The sequence below is a fragment of the Malaclemys terrapin genome, chromosome 3, assembly GCF_027887155.1.
Source record: "Malaclemys terrapin pileata isolate rMalTer1 chromosome 3, rMalTer1.hap1, whole genome shotgun sequence".
Taxonomy (NCBI): domain Eukaryota; kingdom Metazoa; phylum Chordata; order Testudines; family Emydidae; genus Malaclemys; species Malaclemys terrapin.
Window position 1 is genome coordinate 99,509,608 of NC_071507.1, and position 27,227 is coordinate 99,536,834.

The 27,227-nt window shown below is 37.8% G+C and overlaps 1 protein-coding gene across 2 annotated transcripts in view; it reads right to left on the bottom strand.

The window, feature by feature from the left end:
• The window catches only part of ADGB (androglobin), a 206,653-nt gene that overhangs the window by 103,429 nt on the left and 75,997 nt on the right, over positions 1 to 27,227 (bottom strand). For both annotated transcript variants that reach the window (XM_054024508.1, XM_054024507.1), the window contains exons 11-14: positions 25,339 to 25,513; positions 23,498 to 23,588; positions 16,719 to 16,863; positions 4,967 to 5,012 (exon numbers count right to left, since the gene is read on the bottom strand). In XM_054024508.1, coding sequence (XP_053880483.1) covers positions 4,967 to 5,012; positions 16,719 to 16,863; positions 23,498 to 23,588; positions 25,339 to 25,513 — 457 coding nt within the window. The remainder of the gene's footprint in view (positions 1 to 4,966; positions 5,013 to 16,718; positions 16,864 to 23,497; positions 23,589 to 25,338; positions 25,514 to 27,227) is intronic.

Consider the following 27,227-nt stretch of genomic DNA (forward strand, 5'->3'; position numbering starts at 1 on the left):
AACATTATATGGTCTTGCACTGCACAGGGATCTGAACAGTGAAAGCTCATTAATATGTCCTCCCCTCCCTCAATGTGGAGCGGAATATACACACTTGTGGTAACCAAACTGAGATTTTCCCCCAGACACTTCACTTAAAGGCACACTGGTTTAGGATAAAATATAAAACATATAAAATATAAAGTTTATTAACTACAAAAAGATAGATTTTAAGTGATTATAAGTGATAGCGAACAGATCAAAGTAGATTACCTAGTAAAGAAACAAAAACACAAAGTTTAACATACTAGAAGGATAGGATTTGAATTAACAATCTCTCATCCTGACTGACGATACAAGCAGGCTTGCTGATTCTCAAGGCACAAGCTGCACTTGCTTTGCAGTTTGGGATCCCCACCCCCATTCCAAGTCCTTTTCCTTAGGATCTTCTCTCAGGTTTTGAGTTGTGGGGCAGTGAAGAACAATAGATGATGTCACTCCCTGCCTTATATAGCTTTAGCAAATGGTGGGAACCCTTTGTTCCAAAACCAGTTCCCAGACCAGTTTGTGGAAAAATACAGGCCCCCAAAATGGAGTCCAGAGTCATGTGGGCTAGTCACATGCCCTTGCAGAATCATAGCAGCCATTACTTAGAGGCTGTCTGGAGCGTTCTCAGGAAGACTCATGGGTGGGGGATAAGCTTCTCCTAAGGACTATTGTTTTCCCTAATGGCTCATTATCCTGAATGGGCTCTTCACAACCAGCTATTTAGACTGGAAGCCTCTTGCCTAATGGGTGTCACCCAGGTTTGACTACATGTGAAATACAGATATATAGTCAATATTCATAACTTCAAATACAAAAACGATACATGCACACAAATAGGATAATTATATTCAGCAAATCATAACTTTTCCAATGACACCTTACATGACCTGTCTTGTAAAAAATGTATCATAATTATGCCATAATCATTTCATAATATCACTATGAAGAATATGGTGTGTACAGTCACAGCATTATTTAAAGAAAATAAAGCTACATTTTTACCTCAAGGCCATTAGGAAAGCATCCTATGAGAGCCAGGAACTCCAGCCTCTGAAGCCTGTAATTATTATGTATATTTATCAAGGGTTTGTGACAGAATATACCCTCTGAACACTATGTAATAATCTTTGTACAAAATATGCCTTGTAGGGTATCATCTGAATACTCATAATTTGCTGGTCAGTATTGTCCTGGTAAAATATGTTTAGCAACATTGAATGTGAAGTTATAAGATTCCCTTTTATGGTATTATTAACATATTTCAAACCCCACACCCCTGCCCAAACAGAAGCTGGTAAACAGGTCTGTCCTAAACAAAGGAATATGTGCCCTGCTTATTGTGCATTTAAGCAGTAAACAGTCATCAAGCAGGAAGGGAAGCCAAAGGAAGTTCCAACAGGTGAGAAAACCAGCAGGGAATATCCTTCCACATAGACTCATTGTCTCTTGGTTCTGAGTTGGAAATGTTTTTCAAAAGAGGGACTGAAACTATAAAAAGGTGGGACAAACACCCCAAGGCACCCCTCTTTCTCTCCCTGCCCATTGCATTTACTGCACCTGAAGAGACAGAGGAAGCAGACATTGGAGTCTGTGGGAAGGATCCTGACCTGCGAGTTTGGTCAATAATCTGCTGGAGCATGTGATGAGAAACTTTGCTTGAATCTAATATAGTTTGTTAAGTTAAGAATTAATAAGCGTCTTATCTTTATTTTTCTTGTAACCATTTCTGACTTTTATGCTTCATTACTTGTACTCACTTCTAATCTACCTTTCTAGTTAATAAACTTGTTTTATCTAATCCAGTGTGTTCAAGTTGAAGTGTCTAGGAAACCCCATTCGGTGTAACAAATTGTGTGCATATTATTCTCTGAAAGGAATAACAGACTTAATATATTTGTTCTGACCAGGAGAGGATTGGGCAGTACAGGACATACATTTCCGGGGGGAAATCTGGGACTGGGAGTATGTTGGTGTCACCCTGTGGTGATTTTTAAGGCTGGTAAGAACCAAGGTGTGACTGGCTGGCTGCAGTGTACACACAGACATAGCTGGGAGTGATTTGTATGCTGGAGGCTGTTTGTGAGCAGCCCAGGTTGGAGCTGCAACAGCAAAGCATTGTAAACGGCAGCATAGGCAGGAGTGGCCCAGCAATACATTAGTCTGGATTGTACCCTGGTATGTCATAGGGTGATAGCCTGTTCTCTACACAAAGACCAAATGCAGGAGGAATTACAAGGTTTTAGTGGATACAATCCAGCATGGAAGCCGTGCTCAGAGAACCTAGCCACAAAGAATCTGGGTAGCCTGGCCACCACTAGTATCATAAGATGTATGGCCAGTGTCCTGCAAACCCCTCACCCTTTGCAGTGTTGAGGGTGGGGGAACATATAAGGAGTGTGTACATGGTGCACAGACTGACTCTCCATGCTGTGTGTGAACCCCTGCACAGTACTATGAAGGGAGATTTCAAAACCAGGCCAAATGATCTGCTGCTGAATGACAGACAATCCTCACCTGATGGGAAAAGAATGGAAAGAGGATTCTCTGGCCTCACCTATAGTTCATCTCTCCCATCTCCTGCACATTGCTTCCTTGGCTGGGAACTCACAGCAAAGCATGTCTCCACTCCACGCATGTGATATGCATCATTACATTTCCCCTTTCACACCCAGTTGCCTTCTTGCACAGTGGAAGAGTTCTAATAAGGAGAGGTTTCTCTTCCTGATTACCCTGCCCATGGGGATCTCTTCAATTCTTTTCTCTTTCAGCTGCATGAGAGTTCTGGAAAAGCAGCAGACAGAGAAGGGGTGTCTGATGAGGGTTGGGGGCTCCTCTTCAACAGAAACCAGACTTAAAAAAAAAAAAAACCACTTGCAGGGAACAGGCTGCTCTCTTTCCCTCAGTTAAATAGGGAGAAACTGAGAAATCTTAAAGATGCATCTTTCCAAGTCAGGACACACTGCTTGATTCCTATGAAGATATCTCTAAATCTCTCTGTGTTTTTACCCATTTTAATTGGCAACTATTCCACTTTTGCACGTTACAAATGACTAGTATTATTAACAGTCTGTCATATTGTCATTCTACTCGAGTCCTGCTGCACCAACTGATGAGCCTTCCCTCTATGAGTAATTCAGTTTTAGCAATAGTACACTGTAGAGGAAGTGGAGAAGGGATCAATTTGGCTATTGAGATACACTAGCTTCAAAAATCAATTGACAGTGATGGATATAAAATTTCTCCAATTGCCCATGCATGGCAGTTTTAAGGGGTCATCTATTCCACACTTACACGGCACATATATTACCTCTATTTGTATTAAATATTGTCTCATCACAGTACTAAGAGAAATAGTTGAAGAGTATCTTTCCACCTAAACAATTTGATGCAATGATCCTTCATTGAGTTAAGATTAGTAAGTATATTGTCTAATAATATTTAATAATCTCAAAGAGAATAAGTTCAAGCACCATATTAACCTTATAACAGTCCTTAAGAACATAATCTCAGAAACAAAGTTTGTCTGCAGTGGATACTCTCTTGATTAATTTGTTTAAAAACTGTAACAGTGTGGGTTCTGTCATGATTTGGTCGGATATGCTTACTACGTGCTCCAAGATTTAATAATAACTGGACATGTCCATCATCAATCTACATTCAAGTTTTAGCATATCTCAACTGATGCATTTATTTTTCTTTTTGCGGCAGCACCAAATACTTTGGTGTTTTTAGGTTATTACAACTAGTTGGCAGGTTTCATGTTTTCTTTAATAGAGGTAATGGTAAAATAATAAGAGAAATTTGTGTAATGTGAATATGTCTCTTGCTTTATTGCTGTTATTTACAATAGTGGTTACTGTACTGTATGTGTGTTTTCCTTCACATAGAATTAATTCTATTTCTGGATGCTTGAAATAATGGATCACAGATGTTTTATGAAAAAACAAAAAAAAAATGTTTTAAAAGTCTAAATTCTGTGCCTTTTCCACATTCTAGAGCTGCACTTAAGTTACCTCTGCCCTAAGTCTACAACTACTAGAGGCTGCAGAGCTCCAGCCAGGAGTGAAGAGATGAGGCACAGATGAAGAATATGAAGTTGTGGTGTATACAGCTGGAATCACATTTACATTTACTCCTCTTCACTGTGAGGTAACTCCACACCTCTGGTAGGTAGGAATAGCTTTTACTAATTATGAGTCCTATGCAGTAAGGCTGGATAGGCAGCCTGCTGTGTAGTATCATGCACATACCGTCACCTTCCAAGCCTCTGTGGTTTGGAAGGCTGTTGATACCTTCTGCTGAACTGAGCTCTTTATGTTGATTCACAAATTTTCAAGCCTGCAATACCTAAGAATACTGGAAGTGGTTCTGCAGTCTACAGTGCTACAATATTTTCACTCCCTTCTTCTGTCAAGACCCAACATGCATCTGAATCAAAAAAAATCTATATTCTGCTTTAAGTATGTATTTTGAAAAATGACTGGACATTGTGTCCAGTCACTGCTCAAAACTCCCTCCTCTGCACACACATTTAAAATGCAACTTTTCTCACAATGAAAGCTCTCATTTATTTTCGCCTTTCACTTTTTCCCCCTAAATTAAAACAGTATTCATAATGATCACGAAAAGACAAAAACAGCATACTATATATATATATATATATATATATATATATGTTGAAAGAAAATTGTAAATGTTTCAGAAGTATTTATTTTTCAAAATATTTATGTACATTAATTAAAACCACTCAGGACTGCAGTGTACAAAACCATTACATTATATTTCCAGTTCTCTGAAATCTCTCACTATGGACTAAGTCCTGTTCCCAATGACATTAACATTTTTGCTATCGATTTCAATAAGAGTAAGATTTAGTCCCAAAGTCATATGAAATCAGTGAAAGAATGAACATGATCTATTTTAATCACAAATAGATTACCTTTAGTGGGGCCTTCTGTGTTATGCTGTTGAATGAAGGAAGTCTCCTATATAGGAAAAAATAAAATCTGGTCAAGACAATCTTACATATGTAGGCCTGGCTACATACATGTTGCTGAGAAGTAAATTTAAAATAAAAAAAAAAAATTTCTATATATCTCTTAATATACAATAAGACAATCACTTATGGTTACCCCACTAACACGGCTACCCCTCTGACATATGGTTAAGTTAGACTATCTAGCAGATATGTTATATCTATGTAATACATCAAATACACAAACTAACACAGTTCAAATATACAGCCTAATGGGAGTTGTGCCTCAGTAAGGATGCTAAGATCTCATTCTTACTGATTAAACTTTGCCTTTTTAATATTTATTTATGTATAGTTTAACTGCTTCAGAACAGACAGGCAGCTTGGTTAACCTCAAAATATGGAAAACAAATGGTATCCCTAATTACAGTTGACACCCGCAGTTAATAGCACAAAAATGACTGAGGGTATGACTTTAGGCACACTTAAATTCAGAGGGCTATATTTAATGATAAAGAAACCAATAACCAGTAAAAAATGAAAATGAAATGAAAGCCATGCCATAGGGAAACTGTAAAATAATAAAGATGTCATAATGTACCTTATAGTTTTAATGTTACCAAAACTTTAACAAATAACACGGCAAGGATTACAGACAATTCCAAAATGTTCTTTTTCTTTGAAACCACTACAAAAAACATATCTAAAATAACTTCTAAAAATGTGTGATATAAATGCATGATGTGTTCAGTGGCATAAAGGTTTTTATTGACAACAGGTTGGTATAATTTACATATTTCACTTGTGGTAAAGCCACTCATGAGTCAGATAAACTTAGCAAACTAATGCAATAATACTCCTATGCCAACCCCATCATGTGTCACAGTACACATTCTTAAGACTTCATATAGGCTGTACAGATACATAGGTAGATGTATATGAAATCATACTATTATCGTTTTTTTAGTACAGTGAGTTACACTGGTAATCTCAAACAAGTATCAGTACAAATAATACACCACCTCACCCCCTCAGGTGTTCTATGCATGCACCATATTTTGCAGGAAAACTATTTCAAAAGTGCTAAGAAGGTTTATGAAAATACTATTATTACTGTTTTTCATAATCCTTCACCTATAAAGCCAGGCTCCCTTTTTTATTGTGATTCCAGCTGTGCAGTTCCGCACACAAAAAAACAATTATTTTAATATATTTTAGAAACACCTAAAAAGTAACTAAAATAGCTTTTTTTAAATAATCATGATGTCATTATTTAAAACTTCATTACCATACAGCCTTCCAGGGGTAGAAATGAGTTCTTTATCCATTTGGAAAGGAGGGATTTGGGGCATTTTAAACTTAGAACTAATACTGTCCTAGGCCTCAATATTGCCTGTTGTGGACTTCAAAGCAGTGCAATTTTGGAATAAGATTCCACATTTGAAGGGTAAGAATAAAAAAGTTTGCTTATCAGGTTGCCTGTTTCAAAAAATGGAGGCTGTTTGAATCTGGTGAGAGGTTTGGAATATCAGAGTCTCACACAGAGATGAATTCATAGCAGAGTGCTGATGGGACAGAGATGAATGCTATCTATCACATGGATGAGCAACTTACTATATGTGTATTGTGGGTCTACTAAATATACATGCAAACAGACATGTATGTATGTGTAGACACACACTCTGCCAAACTGTGGTTCTGAGAACTAGTGAGTACCAAAGTGGGAGCAAACACCTTCAGCACCCAGGCAACGTAGGCATATCATCTTGCAGATGCACACTAAGCCATTGCACTTGTTAAGGCTTGCAAAACAGATGCATTCCCTTTAGCATTGTTTTCGTGGAACATTAGGCAAGTGCCAGATGGGGCTTTGCAATGGCCATACATCTACGCTGTTCAATCAAGATCTCATGTTGGGGGATGCAGGGACAATGACATAGTAAAGTCCAGTGGTTTTACAGTTATATATGGTAAAATTTCTGAATTAACATTGCAACAGATATAACAAAAGGCGTTTTATGGAAAAACATGTCCCTTAAATATGAATTTAATATATGGGGGAAGATACTTTGCTGGTGTAAGCTGTCATAGCTCCATTGACATCAAGCTGAGGAACTACCCTTTGGTAATGTGGCAATATTGATTAATGAAGCTCCCCTCATCAGAATGCCCAGAGAATGGCAACCACACAAAATATATTTATTTAAATGAACTAATTTAATATTCATTAGTGATATGAGAAGCTTTTTTTTTTTTGTAAAATCAAAAGGCATATTGCAGAGGAGTCACAAATCACATACTGCAACATTAATTTAATCAAGCACTAAGAGGAAGCAGGGTCAGTTCTATTTTCTGATATTGTTATTTCCCATGTAGCATTCCTGCCAGAGAGCAAAAATTTAAACTTTTTAAAAAAGATATTGAGAGTAAGCAGTAGGATGAAAATAACAGGTAGGGAATACCTTATATTTACAGCTACTTACATATTATAGAGAATTCAGGCTATTCTGAAGTGAAACTCAGACACAAATATAGCAGCTTTACTAATTTTCTTCACTACAGTTGTTCCAGCTAACTCTGAAGATCTTTGTTTGAGTGTTTATCTGAGGGAGCAGTATTTGAGGTGATGAGGTCAGAAGGGGGAAGAACATGGTTATTTTCAAACCAATCACACAGGGGAAAACAATTTAAAAAGTTGGAACACGCCTTCTCCTATACTTCCCACCCCTCAAATAAATTAATAAAAATAAAAGTAAAAACAATTGAGCTCTGGAAGAAAAGATAAAGCCCAAAATATTTACATTGCTAAAATGTAGTACAATGTTCATAGCACAATTCCAATAAGACTCTCAGCACTATGATAAGATCCTAGATCCATTAGATCCATAGTCTTTAATGCCTTGATTGTGACTAGCTGCTGCTTACAGTATTTGGGTCCTCCAAAGCTTTAATAAAAAATTCTGCAATTGCCACAATATGCACTATGTTTGTGTATTCTGAAGTGTATGTTGGAGTGCAATTGTTTTGCAAGGTATTCCCAGAGCCAGCCTATGTGAAATGCAAAGCCCTCAGGCTCCATCATTCTCTTGGGGACCTAGAAATGTCAGGGCTAATCTGTTTTCATTTAAAAAATGAGTACATTTCTAGCCCTTTTCCACGGAAAATAAGGAAAAAGCAAACATCATTAGGGTTAGGAATTTGTCACTGAGTTTTCTTACAGATCATAACTAATTCTCAAGCTGGCCTTTTGGCTTCATGAAACACTTGGTCACAGGTCCCTTGATCTTTGGGGAAACCCCAGAGCACTTTGTGGTTGTGACAAGCAGTATTGCCCAGGTTGCTGTTGCTGTTGCTGCAAGCTCGCTCCCAAATGGTTACTTTCAACTGAGATGCCTTCTCTGCTGAACAGCTAATGTGGCCTCTAGTCAAAAGAGGAGGCAGCTTAGTAGTGTAAGGTGGAATTGTCAGCAACTGGAGCCAGGTTCAATATCTAGGCTTCCTCTTTACAAAACAGAATCTTCTTGAGCCCCCAAGCAGTAATCTGGGAAAACTAAACACCACCGTGGGCAATAATTTCCCCACTCACAAGCGCAGAGTTTGCTATAACAAATGAAAACTTTTATTAAAAGAGAAAGGGAACCCAGCATTAATTTGGGAAAACACCATAACCCTGATTCAAAAGCACATAGCCAAAAGCCCCACATTACATTGTGCAGTGTCCTTTGCATCAGTTTCACATCTTATGATGTGAAAGTCTGATGAACAAATGTACCTTTATCACACCACTCCTCTTTCCCTCCACTGCACTGCACTGTTGGTTGTCCTTAGTGAGCGAAGAGAGAGTTCTAAGGTGCATTCATATGGGCCCACCTCCCATCCACTTCCCGCAGTTCCCATTGGCTGGGAATGGTGAACCGCGGCTACTGGGAGCTGCAGGTGGCCATGCCTGCGGATGGTCAATGTAAACAAACTGTCGTGCAGCCCACCAGCAGATTACCCTGATGGGCTGTGTGCGGTCCGCAGGTTGCCCACCACTGTTCTAGAGGATCTTGACATGATTGTACATCTTAAGTGCTATGGTACAATTTAAGAATAACCCATCACCAGTAAGCCAGGAAACTAAAACACAAATCCTCTTTCCCTTTTAAAAAAAAAATCCACTTTCTCCTCATTCTTCTACCTTCATGTTTTCTACAACATGACATATTTTTTGATTGTACAAGTTGTTTTCTGCTAAACAAAGGTGACAGATTCTCTGCAATTGTTTCTTATTCCCACTTTGAATATGGTGTTGAAGAAAATATCAGTGGGTGAGGATGTCCTTGATAATGCTGCCAAGCACTTATGTTTCACCTTTGCACTGAAAAATGTTGAAGTGTCCCACAAACCTATAGACTTTTCCTTTTATGTCAACTACCCTTTTGACACAGATTTTTTTATTCTTTTTTTTCTGAACTCTTCTTAGGCTTTTGGTAATTAATTTTTTTTCTTGTGTCGAAGATAATGGCGTTTAAGTTGGTAGTGTTAAACTATGGTGGCTGTAAGGCCAGTTGCAGAGGTGGCAGCAGTGAAGGCATTGCTCCATTCGCTTCCCCCCTTTTCAGGGATGGGAGATGAACCCACATTAATTCACCTTTGAATTCTGGGTCTTCACTGACCCAGAACAACTGTGAGTAGGATGTTAAAGGGACTTCGACACCACAAGGCAAAGGACGTTGTCCAACGTACTGTGAGGTGAGTGTTTGCTTCTTGTTACATACTTTTGAAATAATGATGTGGTGTTTTCCCAAATTAATGCTGGGTTCCCTTTCCCTTTTAATCAGAGCTCTCTTGTTTACACCGGCTCAGTGCTTGTGATTGAGGAAGTATTGCCTCTTAGAGGCACCAAAGGTGATGTTTTCTTTTCTTGGGTTCCTATTTGGGGGCTCAAGCTGATTCTGTTTTAAATTGCTAAGAGGAACCCATAGATATTGAACCTGGCCCTTGTTGTTACCAACTCACCATGACACTATTTATTTCGTTCAAATTCAAAAAATGGTAACCATAAACAATAAAATCTATTTGATCCTCAAATAAAGCTGTCTGTCATTTTTTCCACTGACAAGATTTCCCATACTTTATTTCTGCATGCCGCTAATGTTGGAGGAATCTATTTTACCTATCTAATCTCAGGCAAGATGATGTTGTGAAGTCACTGATTTGAAGATACATTTTCTAGGCATCTAAAGAAAATGCCTAGAAAACTAGGAAGAAGTCTGAAGCGCTTATAATCTAAGGCCTTACTTCATTTGGGTACATCTTTATGCACATGAACAGTCCCATTGAACTAACTGCAGGATTACAGGATCAGGGTCAAATTTTAGATGTGATATGGTAAGTGGCAGTAACAAACAGTAGTGGATTCGGAGGAAGGACATTGGTACAGTTGAAAGACTGCGCAGTTACTCAGTTGAGATCCTGTATATACACGTAATGGTGAGTTAGTTCTTTAAAAAATTCTATTTTTCACTCACTTCTTTAAGTAAGGGTGTAAGCAGCAGATCTTAAGGAAAGAGCTAAATGAGGAGGGGATTGAAGATTGGCAGACCATAATTGGGAGGGCATTCCAAGTATATGGACAGCCTCAAAAAAAAAAAAAAAAAGCACACACAGTTAGGAAGTAAGTGGATCAGAAAGGCTGGATCATCATTTTCAGAGCAGAGGAAGCTGGCTGTGGTGAGACTAATTTGGATATGTAGGTAATGGTGGCATTATGTGGGGCCTTAAAGGCAAGGTCAAGATGTCTTTGGTGTGGTAGAAAAGGGGAACTAATAGAAATGTTTAAAGAGGATGTGGTTGAGTCAATGGACAAAGATGATGACTTTTAGCAGCTGCATTCTGGATGCCTTAGAGGAGAGCAATATCAGAGAGTATGAGGCTGAAGTAGCTGAGAAGCAAGATGATTAAAAAGGGCAGCAGTCTGAGGATTTCTGGATATTGTAGTGCGATAGGTCTATAATTATGCTTAATACTCAGTGGTTAAATGTCTTTGCAATTTGGAGGAGAAAAATTCTCTCCTTTCCAATGGGAGTGGGTTTGGCAGGGGCAAGAGGGGCAACACAGGGGAATGGCTCCAGCAGCTACCTGGTGCCTAGGCAGACCAGTTATCCAGTATTAAGCTGGACAATCCTGCTTTTCTAAGGTTTGTCCCCCTTTCAGTATGGAGTCAAAAACAGACGTGGATTTGACCAGTATCAGATGGGAGACACCATTTGTGGCTATATTTTCTTAGGTGTTGGCCCCTTATCCACATGTGAGTTTCCAAGTACCCATAATTGGAGTTTTAATTGCTGATATAAGCTATTTGTGTCAATACTACATTAATACATTTTCAATACATTAATAACGTTAAACTCATGGTTACACATACTACAAATCCCCCAAAAACATTTTCATGTTTTTGCAGCGTACTTGTTCATTACAAGCTATATATTGTAAAAACTCCTACAAACCTTATAACCCTAAGTCAAGTACTTACTGTAACTCATACTACCTGCTAGGCCTTGCTAGGCCTCATGTTAATCACTATACCTTACCAGGCCATAATGTAGCTTATTGCAAAGCCTAAACAAATATTTTACATTTATTTACCCTTCTTGCATTTTCTAAGCATCCTAACTTATTTTAACACGTAGGTTACTGTTTATTGTCAGTTATGAACCTCCCAAGATCAGGTGAGGGTAACAGGTTAACACTTGTGTAAGAGGAATATTCTCCATCCTGGATAAATCAAGTGTGAATTTTAGTTGGCAGAGCTACAAAGAAACATCTTTGTATTCAGAATCATCATCTTCTCAAAAGAATTTGGTAGAACTGTGTTTTGAACAGCTGACAAATGTATAATCTAATCTTTTGCCTTTTTCTTATCCTTAAAGGGAATAAGCATAAAAATGAATGATAAATCAAATTCTGAACTCTCCTTTGTTCAGGAAATAGTTTTTTCCCCCATGAAAAAATGTATGCAGTCAAAAAGAAGGCCAAGAGACTACTTTGAAATGTCAGCCTGAAACTTACAAAAAATAATTGTTCGACAATTTTTATTGTAAAAAAATAAAAGTGCTGTGAGAACCTTAGATGTAAAATCATATATAAGTGCCTTTTATTGGAGGGTCTTAAATTGACATGGTGTAGAACAGTAATTGCCCAGCTTATCTCCTGAAGGTTTTAAACACAAAGCTCTTGATGCTTAAAAATGGAGAAAAAGTTATCCAGACTTTGTAGACTACAAGATTAAAAAACAGAGATTGGCAATAATCTGTGTATCAGGGATATCAAGGCTTGACTTTCAGCATTGTTTCTGAATTGCTTATCTCAAGTAAGGACTGCATGCCTCTTCAAAATAAATTTAATACTTCTTTAAAACAAAGAGACAAAGGTGTCTCATGAAAGAAAACTGACCAGCTGTAGCTCTATGCTTCTGAAGGTGATTTTTGCCATTTAAAACATTTGTGTGAAATTCTTCACCAATTTATAATCACTATTTTGTCTTTCATGGCAGGCAGAATATATCTATAAAAATGCACATGTGCGTGCGCACACACACACACACTTCTTTTTTCCTTATTTCCAATTTGCATTCCCCATTAATAGGTATGAAATTTTTCACTTGAGATTTAAATTGAGGCAAAAGTAAAGTTCAAGTATAAGTCAATTAGCTGCTCATGACATCTTACATTTCATCTATGAATCAGATTGCCCTCAGACTGACTCCCACTCCCACGTCTCTTTCCTACCATTCCATTTTTCTCAATATCTGTCTCATGTACGTTCTTACTTGCCCTTGACACTCTCTGCTTCCTTGCCCTTTTGTGACAGACCAGAATTCACAATCAGTGTGGTTTCTACAGCCAGGAACTACAGGAGAAAATTAAAGTAACATTCCAAGCAACGTTTATGCTTCTGGCACACAGATGTCTATCGCTTTCTAATTAACTATCTATATTTGTAGAAATTCAGTGTTTCAACACACAGATTCAGCTTATAATTATAATAAACAATAAGATTCTATTACAACTTGTTTTCACACGTTTTTAAAAGATTTTCATGAACATTGTAATTAATAAGAAAGAAATCTAAAACTTGTCATACTAATAACATTAAATATCTTATTTTATATAACACACATATTACATAAAAACAATGTATTTGATTTTAAAGGCCTCCCTCCACCAACAAGTTTGGGGTACTTTGTGACAAAACTACACCAATTTACAATGGCTGAAGATCTGGTCCTACATACTTGAAACTTGCTTTTAAAATGTTACAAACAAACATAATCAAGGATATCCACAACAGGAAATGTTTTTATTTCAATGCATCAAACACTGTCTATATGAGCTTGCCATTTGGTTATGGAACATGGTGTGTCTTAATAAAAGATATTCTCTGACTGTTTATGAAGGAAGTCAAGAACACCCTCAGTTAGATCTTTGTAATCCTCAAATATGATTTATGACCCTGCTGGTGGGCATAGTGCATCAGTTATAAATATTTAAAAGGGAGGATTTCGCCCCCATTTATATTTTCAATTTGTGCCAGAAACAGACGGTGGGGATTTTTAAATAACTGGTTCAGCTTTGACATATCTTTGAGACTGAGCCATTAAGGAGTTTGTTGTTTTTTCCCCTTTGAGATCAGCACCAACTATGAGTGACTAAATTCCATGGTAATGGCTTTCCTTTTCATTCCTTTCCATATTCTAATCACTCTGCATGCAAAGAAATGGGAGAAAAGAAAGTTCACTTTTTATCATTATTTCCTAGTCCAAATACAGGGGAGAACTATGGTAAACTCTTAGGAGTTGGTTTACGATTTCTTAGTATTTCTGCAAAGTACCAGTTAGCTATAAAAATCCCTGTTAGGAGCTGTTCTCTACTTACTTTGCTGTAAAGGGTTAACAAGCCCACAGGTAAAAAGGAAAGGAGTGGGAACCTGACCAAAAGAGCCAATGGGAGAGCTAGAACTTTTTAAAATTGGGGAAAAACCTTCCCTTTGTCTGTGTGTTATGGTTCTCTGGGAAAGAGAGGAACAGGGAGCAGTTATGCTATGAGAAGCTTTAAGCCAGGTATGATCATAGATCATCAGATCATATCTAGAACTACTTATTTGGAACCCTCAACTGTGTCAGTAAATCAGGGAATGTCTAAAAAGACGCAATTACGGTTATTTCTTTTATTTCTTATTGGCTTGTGGACTCCTCTGTGCTAACCCCAAATGCTTTTGTTTTGCTTGTAACCTTTAAGATGGACCTCAAGAAGGTTATTCTTGATATTTAAATTTTGTAAGTGGGTTTTTTAAATCTAGCAAAAGCCTAAGTTCCAGATGTATTTTCTTTCTTTTTGTTTTTAATAAAATTTACCTTTTTTTAAGAACAGGATTGGATTGTTGTGTCCCTAAGAGGTTTGTGCATATGTTGTTTAATTAGCTGGGGGCAACAACTAATTTCCTTTGTTTTCTTTCTCAGCTCTTCCCTCGAGGGCGGGTGAAAGGGCTTGAAGGTACCCCACAGGAAGGAATTCCCAAGGGGTTTATTTTGCACTTGGGTGGTGGCAGCATCTACCCCTCCAAGGTCAGAGAGAAACTGTGACCTAGGGAGTTTAATACCAGCCTGGAGTGGCCAGTATTAATTTTTAGAATCCTTGTGGGCCCCCACCTTCTGCACTCGAAGTGCCAGAGTGGGGAATCAGCCTTGACAGCATCTAATACAATAGGACTCATATATTATTTATTTGTATTACCACAGTGCCTAGGAGCCCCAGTTATACTGTGCTAGGTGCTGTACAAACACAGAACAAAAAGACAGTGCCTGCCTCAAAGGGTTTATAATTGGACTAGGAAGGATTAGATTTTTATCATTAAATGCTGATAAACTTCAAGTTCACCCAGGCAAACTGATGAAAAATATCTCCATTGATAATAATTAAAATTTACAGATAGACAAAGAAAGAAAAATGCTGTTTGAGAACTCATTAAAGATTGAGTTAATGCTATTTAGTTTGTATATTTTGACATATGACGTTGGTAATTTGTGGTTTAATGGGCAAAGTTTTGACATTTTAAATCTCAGTGTCTACTGTTATTAAATAATTGTCTAACCACCCATAAATTCCCACAATTGTGAACATGTAAGTTGATAAAAATAAAAATTGCTTAAAATCAATATGACTCTAATGATTATAAAAACAAAAATCAAATTCTGTCAAGCCTACTTATAATCTGAGTATAAAACAAAAGACAACAGTTGGATATAGGCAGAGTACAAGGAAACAATATTAGTCAGCATGATAGGCAGCAGTCTCAGCACACCAGCGACTTAACCATTGTCAAACTTTTGAATGAGGCACTACTGCCTAACAAAGTTCTATTTGTGCTGGATAATACGTGACTGTCATGAACGTCAACCCTTTTCTACACGTTTTGAAAGTCTACAGAGGCCAAATCCTATCAGTTGCTCATGATTTGTATGAGCGTAACAGACAGAATTTGTGTCAGTGTTTGGGAACTCAAGATGTATGGGCACTATAGAAGTGCAAAGTATTATTCAAATTAATGGAATTGTGCCAGTATACACCAATATACAATCTGATCCTCAGAGACACCTTAGACTGCTAATTATGTTCTCTGTTATATGATTTAAGTTCCATCTGCCACTTGTTTGCTTGAAAGTCTCCTGCTCTCTGTTCACCATGACTCATTTTAGATATTATGAGTAGCATTTTTTAAAAATGGGTGTCTAAAGTTAGGATCTGAAGCACACTGGAGCAGGAAAGTGCTCAAAATTTTTGAAAAACAAGACTTATTTAGGTGCCTAAATATGGACTCAGAAACTAACTTAAAGCATCCTTCTTTAAAATATTGGCCTACATGTCTAGGTTTGAGGGTTATTTATTCCCAAGTAGCTGTGTATCTAGGTAAGCTCTCTACTGTAATTGAAATACAGTAAGCATATTATACACACACAAGCAGTGTAAAGCCTATGCTGCCATATCGGGGCAAATGGTAAAATCATGTGTGTACAAAAGCCAAAAATGGCTGAGAACTTAAAGGTTGGAGACTAACAAACTGAAAATCCCAGTGATATTGATCCTAGTGATATTCTAAACAAACAAATGTCTTAACTGCACTTGTAGCTGCTTTCATCCCTTTTCACTGATTCAAGCTTTTTAGGCTTCAAAGTCAGACACAGGCCTGGGGGAAAAAGTTGGAAGTAGCCACACCAGCTGTAAGAGGCCAATCAATTGGTGTGGCAACTTCCACCTTTTCATGTTCTCTGTATGTATAAATACCTTCTTTCTGTGTGTTCCACTCTATGCATCCGAAGAAGTGGGCTGTAGCCCACGAAAGCTTATGCTCAAATAAATTTGTTAGTCTCTAAGGTGCCACAAATACTCCTGGTTTTTTTTGAAAATAGGATTAGTAGATTTAATACATGAGCTACATATTGCAAAAAATAGAAAGTTAAAATGGAAATGCTGATATATTGATGCCAACTAGGTAGGAAGACTAACTATAAAAAAGGTAAAAGACTGGTTAATTTTAATGCAAAAAGAAACAATGCAGTAACAAAGTTTTTGTTTAAAATCTACATCTATTAAAATTTTTATGTTCCATCTTCCACTGTCATTTGCAGCAAAAAACTGGGTTAGGTTTTTTTTTTTTTTAAATGTAACATTATTACCTGGGCATTATCTTCTGCACTCAAGAATCTCATATTTTGAATCACATCCAAATAAGTGTCATTTACATTTTCATCACTTTCAATGACAGAAGGGAGGGTGGATGCAGGACTACATCCTCTTTTGATAGTAGATGATGGAAAATGGCTATATAATAAAGAAAAACTCAAACACATTAATACACATACTTGTTTTTAAGGTGTCTTCATAACTATCTTATTTGAAAAATAAGGATTTGATTTACAAAACAACCTACATTTTTATGTCCTTTGTTTACTTTTTCAACCCAATAGGATAGCAGTATTCCTAAGCAGTGTCATTACGGGCTTACTACCACATGCATACACACACAATATCGCTTTTCCATCTAATTTTTAGAGGAAGCCATGAACCTCTACAGCAATGTTATAAAACATCATTACTAATGGTTGACCTTCTGTGGCCACTAGGGAGAACACATCCAGAAGACTGATACCAGTGGAGGCCGGGGGAAGTGGGCTTTTTGGCTATAGGAAGCAGTTTTGCCTTTTTCTTCAAAATTGGTCTCCATGGATACAAAACAGACAAAACATGAAACTCTATGTAGAACCCAGTCCTACTCCCATCGAAGTAAATCAGAGTTTTGCCTTTGACTTCAGTGGGAGCAGGAGCTTGTTAGAACAGACTGCTTGGTTATATGGGCTATGGGGGCTACATCAAAGCAATGTCACACAAATAGCAATTTGATTTAAATGTGTAATTATAGTATTATGGTAACACAATAGAACAAATGTAAACATGCTTCATCCAGTACTTCCTTAAAAGAGATAATGAAATATTTAATTCTTTAGCAATAATACTTGTAGAAATATCTTTTCTTAAATAATGTCTTAATATTTATATCTTTGATTAGGATTAAGGTTACAGATTAAAAATAGCTGCAATCCCAATTACAAATCTAAGTTCCTTACATCATTTTAAAACAGTATTACTTTAATAAAATGTTGATTTTCACTATATATTTTGGTAACTACCTGTTAATTAAATCACAGGAGACTGAATTAGATCGTTGTCACAGAAACCTAATAGAAATTATTTCACCCTTGACAAAACAGGCTAAACAAATCAGAAAGTAATTTATTAAAATATGAAAACATACTACAAAATTCTGCTAATCTGCAAATATTACAGCATTTTATTTATAATTATTACTCCATTTACTATTTCAACACCTTTCATTTATAGATATTTCTCCATTTTAAGGCAAATTGCTTAAGGTACAGAATAAAAAATAAGTCAAGCAATTTTCATTATGTATCATCTTTATAATTCTTTTTTTTTTACAAATAAAAGGTAAGAAATTTCATCATCTCAATAATATTAAAGAATTACATTATAAGGCAATAACTGCTTTTTTTAAAACGGTTGTTTGTAGTGTTGTTGTATTGGTCCCAGGATATGAGGGAGACAAAGTAGGTAAGGCAGAGCAGGTCTACACTTACCTCCGGAGCGATCGATCCAGCGGGGGTCAATTTATCGCATCTAGTGAAGACGCGATAAATCAACTGCTGAGCGCTCTGCGGTCGACTCCGGTACTCCACCAGAGCAAGAAGTGTAGGCGGAGTCGACGGGGGAGCGTCAGCAGTCGACTTACTGCAGCGAAGACACTGCGGTAAGTAGATCTAAGTTATTCACGTAGCTGAAGTTGCGTAATTTAGATCATTCCCTCCCCCACCCCCCCAGTGTAGACCAGGCCCATATATCTTTTATTGGGTCAGCTTATGTTGGTCGAAGAAACAGAGTTCTTCTTCAGGTCTGGGTAAGGTAATTTTAGTGTCACAGCTCAATACAAGGTGGTACAGATTGTTAAGCATAAAGAGACCATTCAAGATGAAGTGAGCAATAAACACCTCTGCAGTCATACAGCAAAGGAGGGTTAGTGGGTATAGACTGTTGCAATGAGACATAAAACCAGTGTCTCTGTTGAGTCCATGACTTTTAGTGTCTAGCAAAGTTATGAATTTAAGCTCCCAGGCTCGTCTTTTGAAGGTGTAGGGCAGGTTTCCTTTGAGGATGAAGACTGAGGAGCTCGATATGGAGGGACTGTTAAAGTGTTTGTCCCTGGGGGACACAGTGTTTTTGTCTTTTATCATTTTTCTGTGAGAGTTCATTCGGCAGTGTAGTGATTGTGTGGTTTCACCCACATAGTTGTTGTTGGGGCATTTGATGCACTGATTGAGGTATATCATGTTACAACAGTCATATGTAGGACCCATGGATAAATAAAATAAATCAATCAATCTTGAAAGGTATGTTGTGGGGGTGTTGATCATTGTAGCAGTGAAAATATGTTTGCAGGTTTTGCATCTGTTGTTCTGGCAGCATCTAGTGCTGCTTTGAGTTGATGTGTCTTGGTTATGGGGAGTTTGCTTCTGATGACAAACTTGGTAAGGTTCGGGGGTTGTTTGAAGGTCAAAAAACAGGGTTCAGGAAAGCTTTCAGAATATGGTTCCCATCAAGCATGGGTTGTAATTGTTTGATGCTACTCCATATAGGTTCCAGCGTGGAGCAGAAGGGGTATAGAGAGGTCACATCCATGGTGGCAAGGTTGGTGTTCTGAGGGAGGTTGTTAACGTTGTGGCGTTTTTGGAGGAAATTAGTTGTGATCTAGAGAAAACTGGCCCTTTATGTGGTTTGAGGATGGTTTCTACGAGTCCTGACATGCCTTCAGTAAGCGTGTCATAGTCAGATATGATGGGTCTGCCCACGTTCCCTAGTCTGTGTATCTTGGTAGTAGACAGAAGGTCCCTGGGGTGGGTTCATCAGGGCAAACTTGTAGAGTTTCTCTTGGAGTTGTTTGGGAAAGGATTTGACAATATCCTAAATTCCTGTGTGAACTGTGGTGTGGGGTGTTCTTTGAATTTTTTATATTAGGTGGTGTCAGAATGTTGTTGGTTGCCTCATTGACATAGTCATCACAGTTGAGGACTACAATGGTGCCTCCTATGTCTGCTGCTGTGATCACTATCTGGTGGTTGGATTGTATAGCTGTCCTCTTGGCAATGGAGAGATTGTGGGGGATGTAATGTTTGTTAAGGATTGAAAAGTTGATTTCTTTCCTGAAGCAATAAACATGATGATCTCGTCAGTGTGGTTTCATCCATTGGGGGGAGTCCAGTCAGATGATTCTTTTAGTTCTCAAGATTAGTATGCTATCAGATTCTGTGATGGGGCAGAAGTTCAGTCCCTTAGGGAGTACAGATAATTCAGCTCCAGTTAGGGGTAATCTTATGCCTATCTGATGATACTGGGGCGTCGTATAGTGTCCATGTGGTGGGTTCTGGTGTCATGGTTTCTCCTAGAGGTAATGTTCTGTGAGTCATGGAGTTGATGTAGTCGATTCCATTTTTTGCTTTTTGTGTTTAATGGCTATGCCACTGTGATGCCTTCTCAGGGCACACTGGACTTTGAGTGACTTTGTTACTTCCTTGTCTCCAGCAGGAAAGTGTGTATCTTATGGTAGGTACAATACCAGTGCAATACCAGCCTTTCAATCACTTCTGCCCCACCACAGGACCTGACACCATACTAAAATGTGGAAAACTAAAAGAATTCTTTCCCTAACTCTGACTCAAAGAATTCTTTCATTACAAAGACGACACCACCCACAACCTTCACATCCCCACCGATACTCATAAGAGAAAAGAATCATCTGACTGGACACCCCACAATGGATGAAACCATACATAAAAAAGCATTAAATAATGTTAAGGTTGCAAATTTAAGCAACTTAGAAGTCAGGAAATGTCAGTATTAAGGTTGCCTGTGCAATCTTAATTCAACCCCCTTGTTTGTAAGCATTATGACAGTCTTTAATTACATGATCATATACTATTTTTTCCACAGGATGCACAGTGCTGACCGAATGAGCAGCTAGTCATTTTTTTTATCCTCATCATTCACTGTATTACCCCCATGCATTATTTACTAACCACAATCCAAACCCTGCACTGAATACATAATAATTATTTTTCTCATGGGCTTCTGTGGTACTCTCATCATAGTATCTTAGTTCTTTACAAACATTAATGAATTCATCTTCATAACACCGCTGTGAGGTGAAGTGGTAGTATTGTCCCTATTTTACACTATGAGAAACTGAGGACAGAGATTAAAAGCAAAACTGTCAAAAGTATTCACTAATTTTGGGTGTCCAATTTGAAAGGCCTAGCACCTGACTTTTCAGAATACCTAACATTTTATAGCACTTAATATATTCAGAGCAAAGCTTCCAGTTATGCAGTTGCAGTTGTGAGTGCTTCGCATTTCTGCAAATTAGACCACAAATGCCTCAAGTTGAGCACCCTGAAAATGAGAAACATATAGTGGTCACCTGTGGAAATTTTGTTTTACATGACTTGACCAGCATCACACAGGCATTTTGTGACAGAGATAGGGACAGAATTCAAAACTCCATTTAGCTGGCTTAACCAGGAGACCACCCTTTTTCTTTCTGCAATCCCTGCCTCAGGGTAGGTCTACACTTACAGCATGTACAGTACAGACACTGCATGCCCAGTAAGCATGGGTATAAATAGCAGTGTAGACAGTGAGGTACTGCTTAGGCAAGTAGAGTGCCCTACATGTCTGAACCCTACTATATATATCCTACACAGCTCTCTACTCACCCAAACAGTGCCTTCCACATCTACATTGCTAATTTTAACAGTATAGCATCCCACAGCCAGAGCCTTTCATTGCCATGTGTAGATACGTGTGGATTTAGCCTGCCTTTCACAGCAGTGTGTAGCTACATGTATCCTACACACCACTGCAAGTGTAGACAAGGTATCATTCATAACACACCTTCCAACTTCTGCAACTAATGAAGTAGATGTCCTACAGACAACCGTTTCCTTCACTGCACAACCCTGATTTATCCCAGAGCAAGTGTCCATCCTAAATGAGGCACGGGTCCTATGGAAAAAATAGTATGTGACCATGTAATTTAAGACTGAATCAAAATGCACACACGTAAGGGGGCTGAATTAAAATTGCACAGATCGCTTTAATACTGGTATTTACTAACTTTTGACTGCTTGACTTTGCAACTTTAATGTTCTTTTAATGTGGTGCTTTTCAATGTAATAAAATATATGGTGGTAGAATTCTTCATGAAAGTGCAAAGGAAGGTGCCTGTTAGGAGAGAAGCATTGTTAGCCAGACAGGCTGCTCTTTGTTCCTGGACATTTATATAAAGTTTTTTTATACTCATGTGTACAAAAGTCTTTGATTATGAGTTGAAACAGCTCAGCTTCCTAACAGTGTTGAAGTATTTGTTATCAGCATTGCAGATGGTTGAAAGAGGCACCTTTGCAAGCATGTTCTAGTGTTATCTGGTATTACGTGAAAACGTAACGTCAGGAGACACAAATGGCCTGTTGCTCCGTATTATCTAAAGGAAGACAACGAATAGTTCTAGGCCAGCCTTGCAATGGTTTCCTCTGAAGTCTGGCTAGAGGAATGACATATGTGCAAGAGGCTATGAGGCTCAACAGAACTGAGAGAAACTCTGAAAGCTATCTGAAGATATTCTGAAGTAGAAAAATCATTCTGAAAAGTCTGAAACCTTTCTTCAGGAGAAAAATTGCTGTCACAGATCTGGAGTGTAGAACTGATTACATGAGCTCCATTACATGAGCTCCATGAATGTGAAAGGGACCTCTTAGAGGTTCCATTCTTTGGCCCAATGAATCAAACAACAGGCAAAATGTCTTGAGGGCAGAGTGAAATCTCTGAGGCAAGTAGTCCTTTAATCAACAAATCATCGAGTTATGGGTTCTTTTTAAGAGTATAATAGCCCTTGTGATTGAAGATCCCTGATGCATTGCTTTTCTGGCAAATCCAATATAAAGCTGAAAATGAAAAACTAGCTTCCCACCTTTTCTTTTACATGTGAATAACATAACCATCAGCAACTGCACCCTATACTGTACTTCAGGAAGAACACATTCATAATCACCCCTCAGCCAGAAGCTTCAGGAAGAATGCAAAGTGGAGGAAGAGGAGAAATTTAACAAAGAAGCTGACTGAGCAGTATCCATTTCTTCTATCATTTGGAGGTGATTTAAAGTAAATTAGTTCCTGAGGCCAATTTTCATATTCAGTTAAAAATCACATATCACTCATAATTGAGGGGAAGATTATCTTAACATTTAATAACTCTTTAAACATAAGAGGAACATTGAGCATCTTTACTGCAAATCTCACCTTTCAATACAATAAGAAAAGGAGAAAAGAAAAACAATCAAAACCTATTGTAAGAAAATACTTAAGGGGCCTGACCCAGGCCCTGATGAATTCAATAGAAAGACTCTATTGATTTCAATGGCCTTTGATGAAGCCCATAAACATTTGAAGAAAGAAATTTCCCACTTTTGGACCAAATGATCCATGGTGTGTATAGCGGGGGTTGAGGAAAGAGAAAAGAACTGTCTGGCACACAGGTCAAAATAATGTAGGAAAGGTAAATGGGAAACATGTGCATTGAAAATTCTGGATTTCAATTGCTCCTAGACATTCTTAATTTAAAAAGGGATAATTTCTTATGCAATTACATCTCAAATAAAAGGTATGACCCTTGAGTGAGCAATGAAAGTAAACAACTTGTTTGCGTATTATAGATAAACACAATACTTTGTTTTTATATTGGTTATATGATGAATGTTGAACAGAAATGTTAACACTATATTGAAACAAATAAGTGCATTCCCTTATTGTACAGGAAGTTTAATTTACTTACATATTTGTGGGCATTGCAATAGGTGTGACTCTATAATTCAGAAATGGACTAGCAATTTCGATATACTGTTCAGGCTTCTTTATTATAGGTTCTGAAAAAATAAAAAAATATTATTATGAGTTTTAAAGCACCAAAACCAGTGATATTGTTCAAAATAAAAATTCTCAAAAAAGGGTTAAGACTGGCTACTTTTGGTACAATTCAAGGTGAAATCTGACATTACAAGGATAGCTGTATGTACTAAACCATTGAAGTTCCAGTTAATTGTACTTTTGTAAAATACAGTGATTTTTGAAAGTACAGCTTTCAAAAGATTTTAATACAGCAGGACTTTTGAAATATGGACACTTTTACAACTTGGTTTTGCAGTGTCATTACTATCCATGAGAACCCTTTAGCCCATTAACATAGTTGCAGCTGAATAACGCCATAGCTCCCTGCAAGCAACCAATCCATATTGGGTCAAATCTTGACCACCTAGTTCAGTTATTACCCATCCTCAAGCAAACTGCAACTGAAGTCAATACAAGTTTTCCCAAGTAAGAAATTAAGGATTTGGTTCATTTCAAATAAATAAATATAATGCCTAAGATGCTCAAAAAAATCTGTCTTAGTTCATACCATCTACATGCATGAAATGTCTGTAAATTAGACTTACCATTGCATTATTGTTAAATGTGAAAATTATTAATATTTCTAATGAAGAGTATTTTGAGAAAAAACTATTAAGGACCACATTGTCAAGAGTGCATGCACACAATTGGAATAACTGAATAAAAATGGTCCATTAAATGACTAACTAGTTATTTAAGGAAACTTCCTGAATTCTTAGTGAAATACTGTTAGGCAATTTTCATTGCTAATATCTGATCTGCAATACTCTCTAAAAAGACTTTAGGAGCAAGTCTATGAGAACCCTCTTAGACAATTATGAAGTTGCTATTGAGGAAATTTAAGCCCAAAAGACGGCATGTTTTAGAAACGTAGGCCTGTTTCCTGGTCTGCCATTCCTGCAGTTAGTGCAAGAATGGAAGGGGACGGTCAACAGTGCCTTTAAATAAAGCACTGTGCGCACACAGAGCTTATATCCTGCTATGTGCTGATTACTCTGAGCCTGAGCCAACAAGGGTAGGCCTACACTGCAGCTCTGAGCCTCCCAGCCAGGGCAGACACACTCCTGTAAGCAGGGCTCAATATAACATGCTAAAAAAATAGCAGTATGGATGTTGCAGCTCCAGCAGAGATTCAGGCTAGCCACCCGAGCTCAGACACGGGATGCCCGTGGTCCTGAGAGCCCAAGCTGATGACAGAGCCATCAACATCCACACTGCAATTTTTAGCACACTAGTTAAAGCCTCACTAGCGCAAGTCTGGCTATCTGGTATTGGGAAGGCTTGTGCCTAGCTGCAGAGCAGATATACAGTTTAAGTATGTGAATAGGATCAATAAAGTCAGTGGGACTATCCAAATGCTTAAAGTAAAGCATGTGTTTAAGCGCTGTGCTAGCTATCAACATCGTGTCCCCATAGCTCTAATAATAATAAATAAATAATTTATCAAAGCTTTCCAGTTTCTGTGTTCTCAGTTAAAAAGTGGTTAAGTCCATCACTGATTCTCTACAAATCTTTAATTCACATTTGGGGATTTTTCCAGTTTTAAGTGCCTTTCCAATAACTCATTTATGAAAGAATGGGGGGGGGGAGAGCCTTAAACAAGGGTGCAAAAATAAGGAGCAAATTTCAGCTGCGATGTAACTCCACTGAAATTATATGCCAAGTGTTTCCACTACATTGGTTCACAAGTGAAACACTAAGAATTTTAACTGTGATTCGTAGACAAACCTTGAGCTTCATCTGTTACAACAGTTTCTTTTTTCGGGCGGATAAGTTTCCATCGAGGAATTGGTGGTGGCTTTGGTGGAGCTACCAGAGGACAGGACCTAGTCCTAGTCACCAGCACAGGATGGCTATGTATGTGGGAAAGTCCATACTGCCTCAACTTCTCAGAGGAATCAGCCTGCAAAATCCAGAAGGATAAACTCAGTGACAGCAGTTCTCCTTTCCCATGCTAAAAGAGCTAAACAGTAAGCCTACAGAATCTTGAAAAAATATTAGATTTAACATGAAATATTCCGTCAGCTCCTTGTTCTAAACATGTCTAGCAAAGATGACTGATCAGGAGTCAAAATTTAATGGCACTTTTTTGGTTTCAATACATTTTATTTATCATGGATTTATCGTACAACAGTTGTTTCAGCCACAACCCTGCGTTTTTCAGCTCTGGAGATAAACACAGAGTGTGTCACAGCAGTGGAATGAAAAAAGGAGGAAGGCTGACAACATTTTGTTTTAAGAAATTTTTAAAAAAATATTTTTCTGAAGTGTTGGCCACAGCTTCATGCTGACATCTACAAGGTGGCAGAGTTTTACTAAACAACTGGTTTATTTAGGTGGCTTGTGAAAACATCCATAATGTAAAATCATTCTGCAGCAATATTTTTTATCAGAATTAGTCCCTTAATCTCACTGTCTATTTTAGTACATAACAGAAGTATGGTTGTATATAAAGACACTACAGCTTAACCATGACCTAAGAACAATTTTAGATATGGACATTGAGTGGTGCTCTTCTCATTTAAACAGTTATCTTCTAATTTAAGTATATTCCTTCACTACTTAATGTTTACTGTTAATATTTGGACATCTTTTCTTTTTCTTTTTTTAGCTATGTATCTTCTGTTGTTCACTAAACAAACTACACCAATTACTCAACTTTATACTGCATTCCAACAAAAAGCACACCCCATTGCTCCCGCTCATTGTCTAACAACCCTAAAACTCCACTAGTTCTGCAACAATTACTGTGATTGTGATTGTCAGTGTGACTGAAAATAAAGAGAAATCAAGCCAGAATGCAAAAAAGATCCATAAGCAACCTCATCAGTTTGATGTGATGTTTCCTCCTGGACATATAACATGCAGGAGTGGTGGCTGGGGAATGCAGGAGTGGTGGCTGGGGAAGCACACATTTAAACAGATAGTACTTAATATGTAAGAAGCAAAGCCACCTGGTGTTTAGAAATGATTCTGCACTGCAGCAAACCAGTTTAGCTACTTTACTTGGCAGATAACTGTTGGCCAAGATACATACTAGAGTAATACCAAACTATTGATTTTTCCCCTTTTATTTGAGTAACTTTGCATTCTTTATGTAGACAGCCAAAACCCAGCTATACAAGCATTAGGAGAGCACACACCAGTAAAGTAGGCCGAAAAAGAAAAATGCAAAAATCATGGTCCCACTGACCTGAATGACAAAACTCCCATTGACTTTAATGGGGCCAGGATCTCAACCAACTACTTAAACGAATCTTCCAAAATATGATTACTTTCAATGGTGGATTTCTGGGTCCCCAAACACGGTCTGAACAAGGCTTGCCTAAAAGATTTCCAGAAGAAATAGTATATTTCTATATTTAGCCCCCTAGACTACCATTCATCCATGAGTCTACTAAATGACCATCTCGGACAAATGTCTAAATGACACCTCAGACCTGCCTTATTCCACCTGGTCTATCACACCTCTTTTGTGGTAATCTCTGCCTCATTAGGGATTGAGGCCAAAACCAGGGAATTAGACTTGTCTCTCCATATGACAGGAGAGAAAGAAACCACTAAACCATGACTTCCAAACTGCTTTCTGATTACTATAAATTACCAGTAGCATAGAG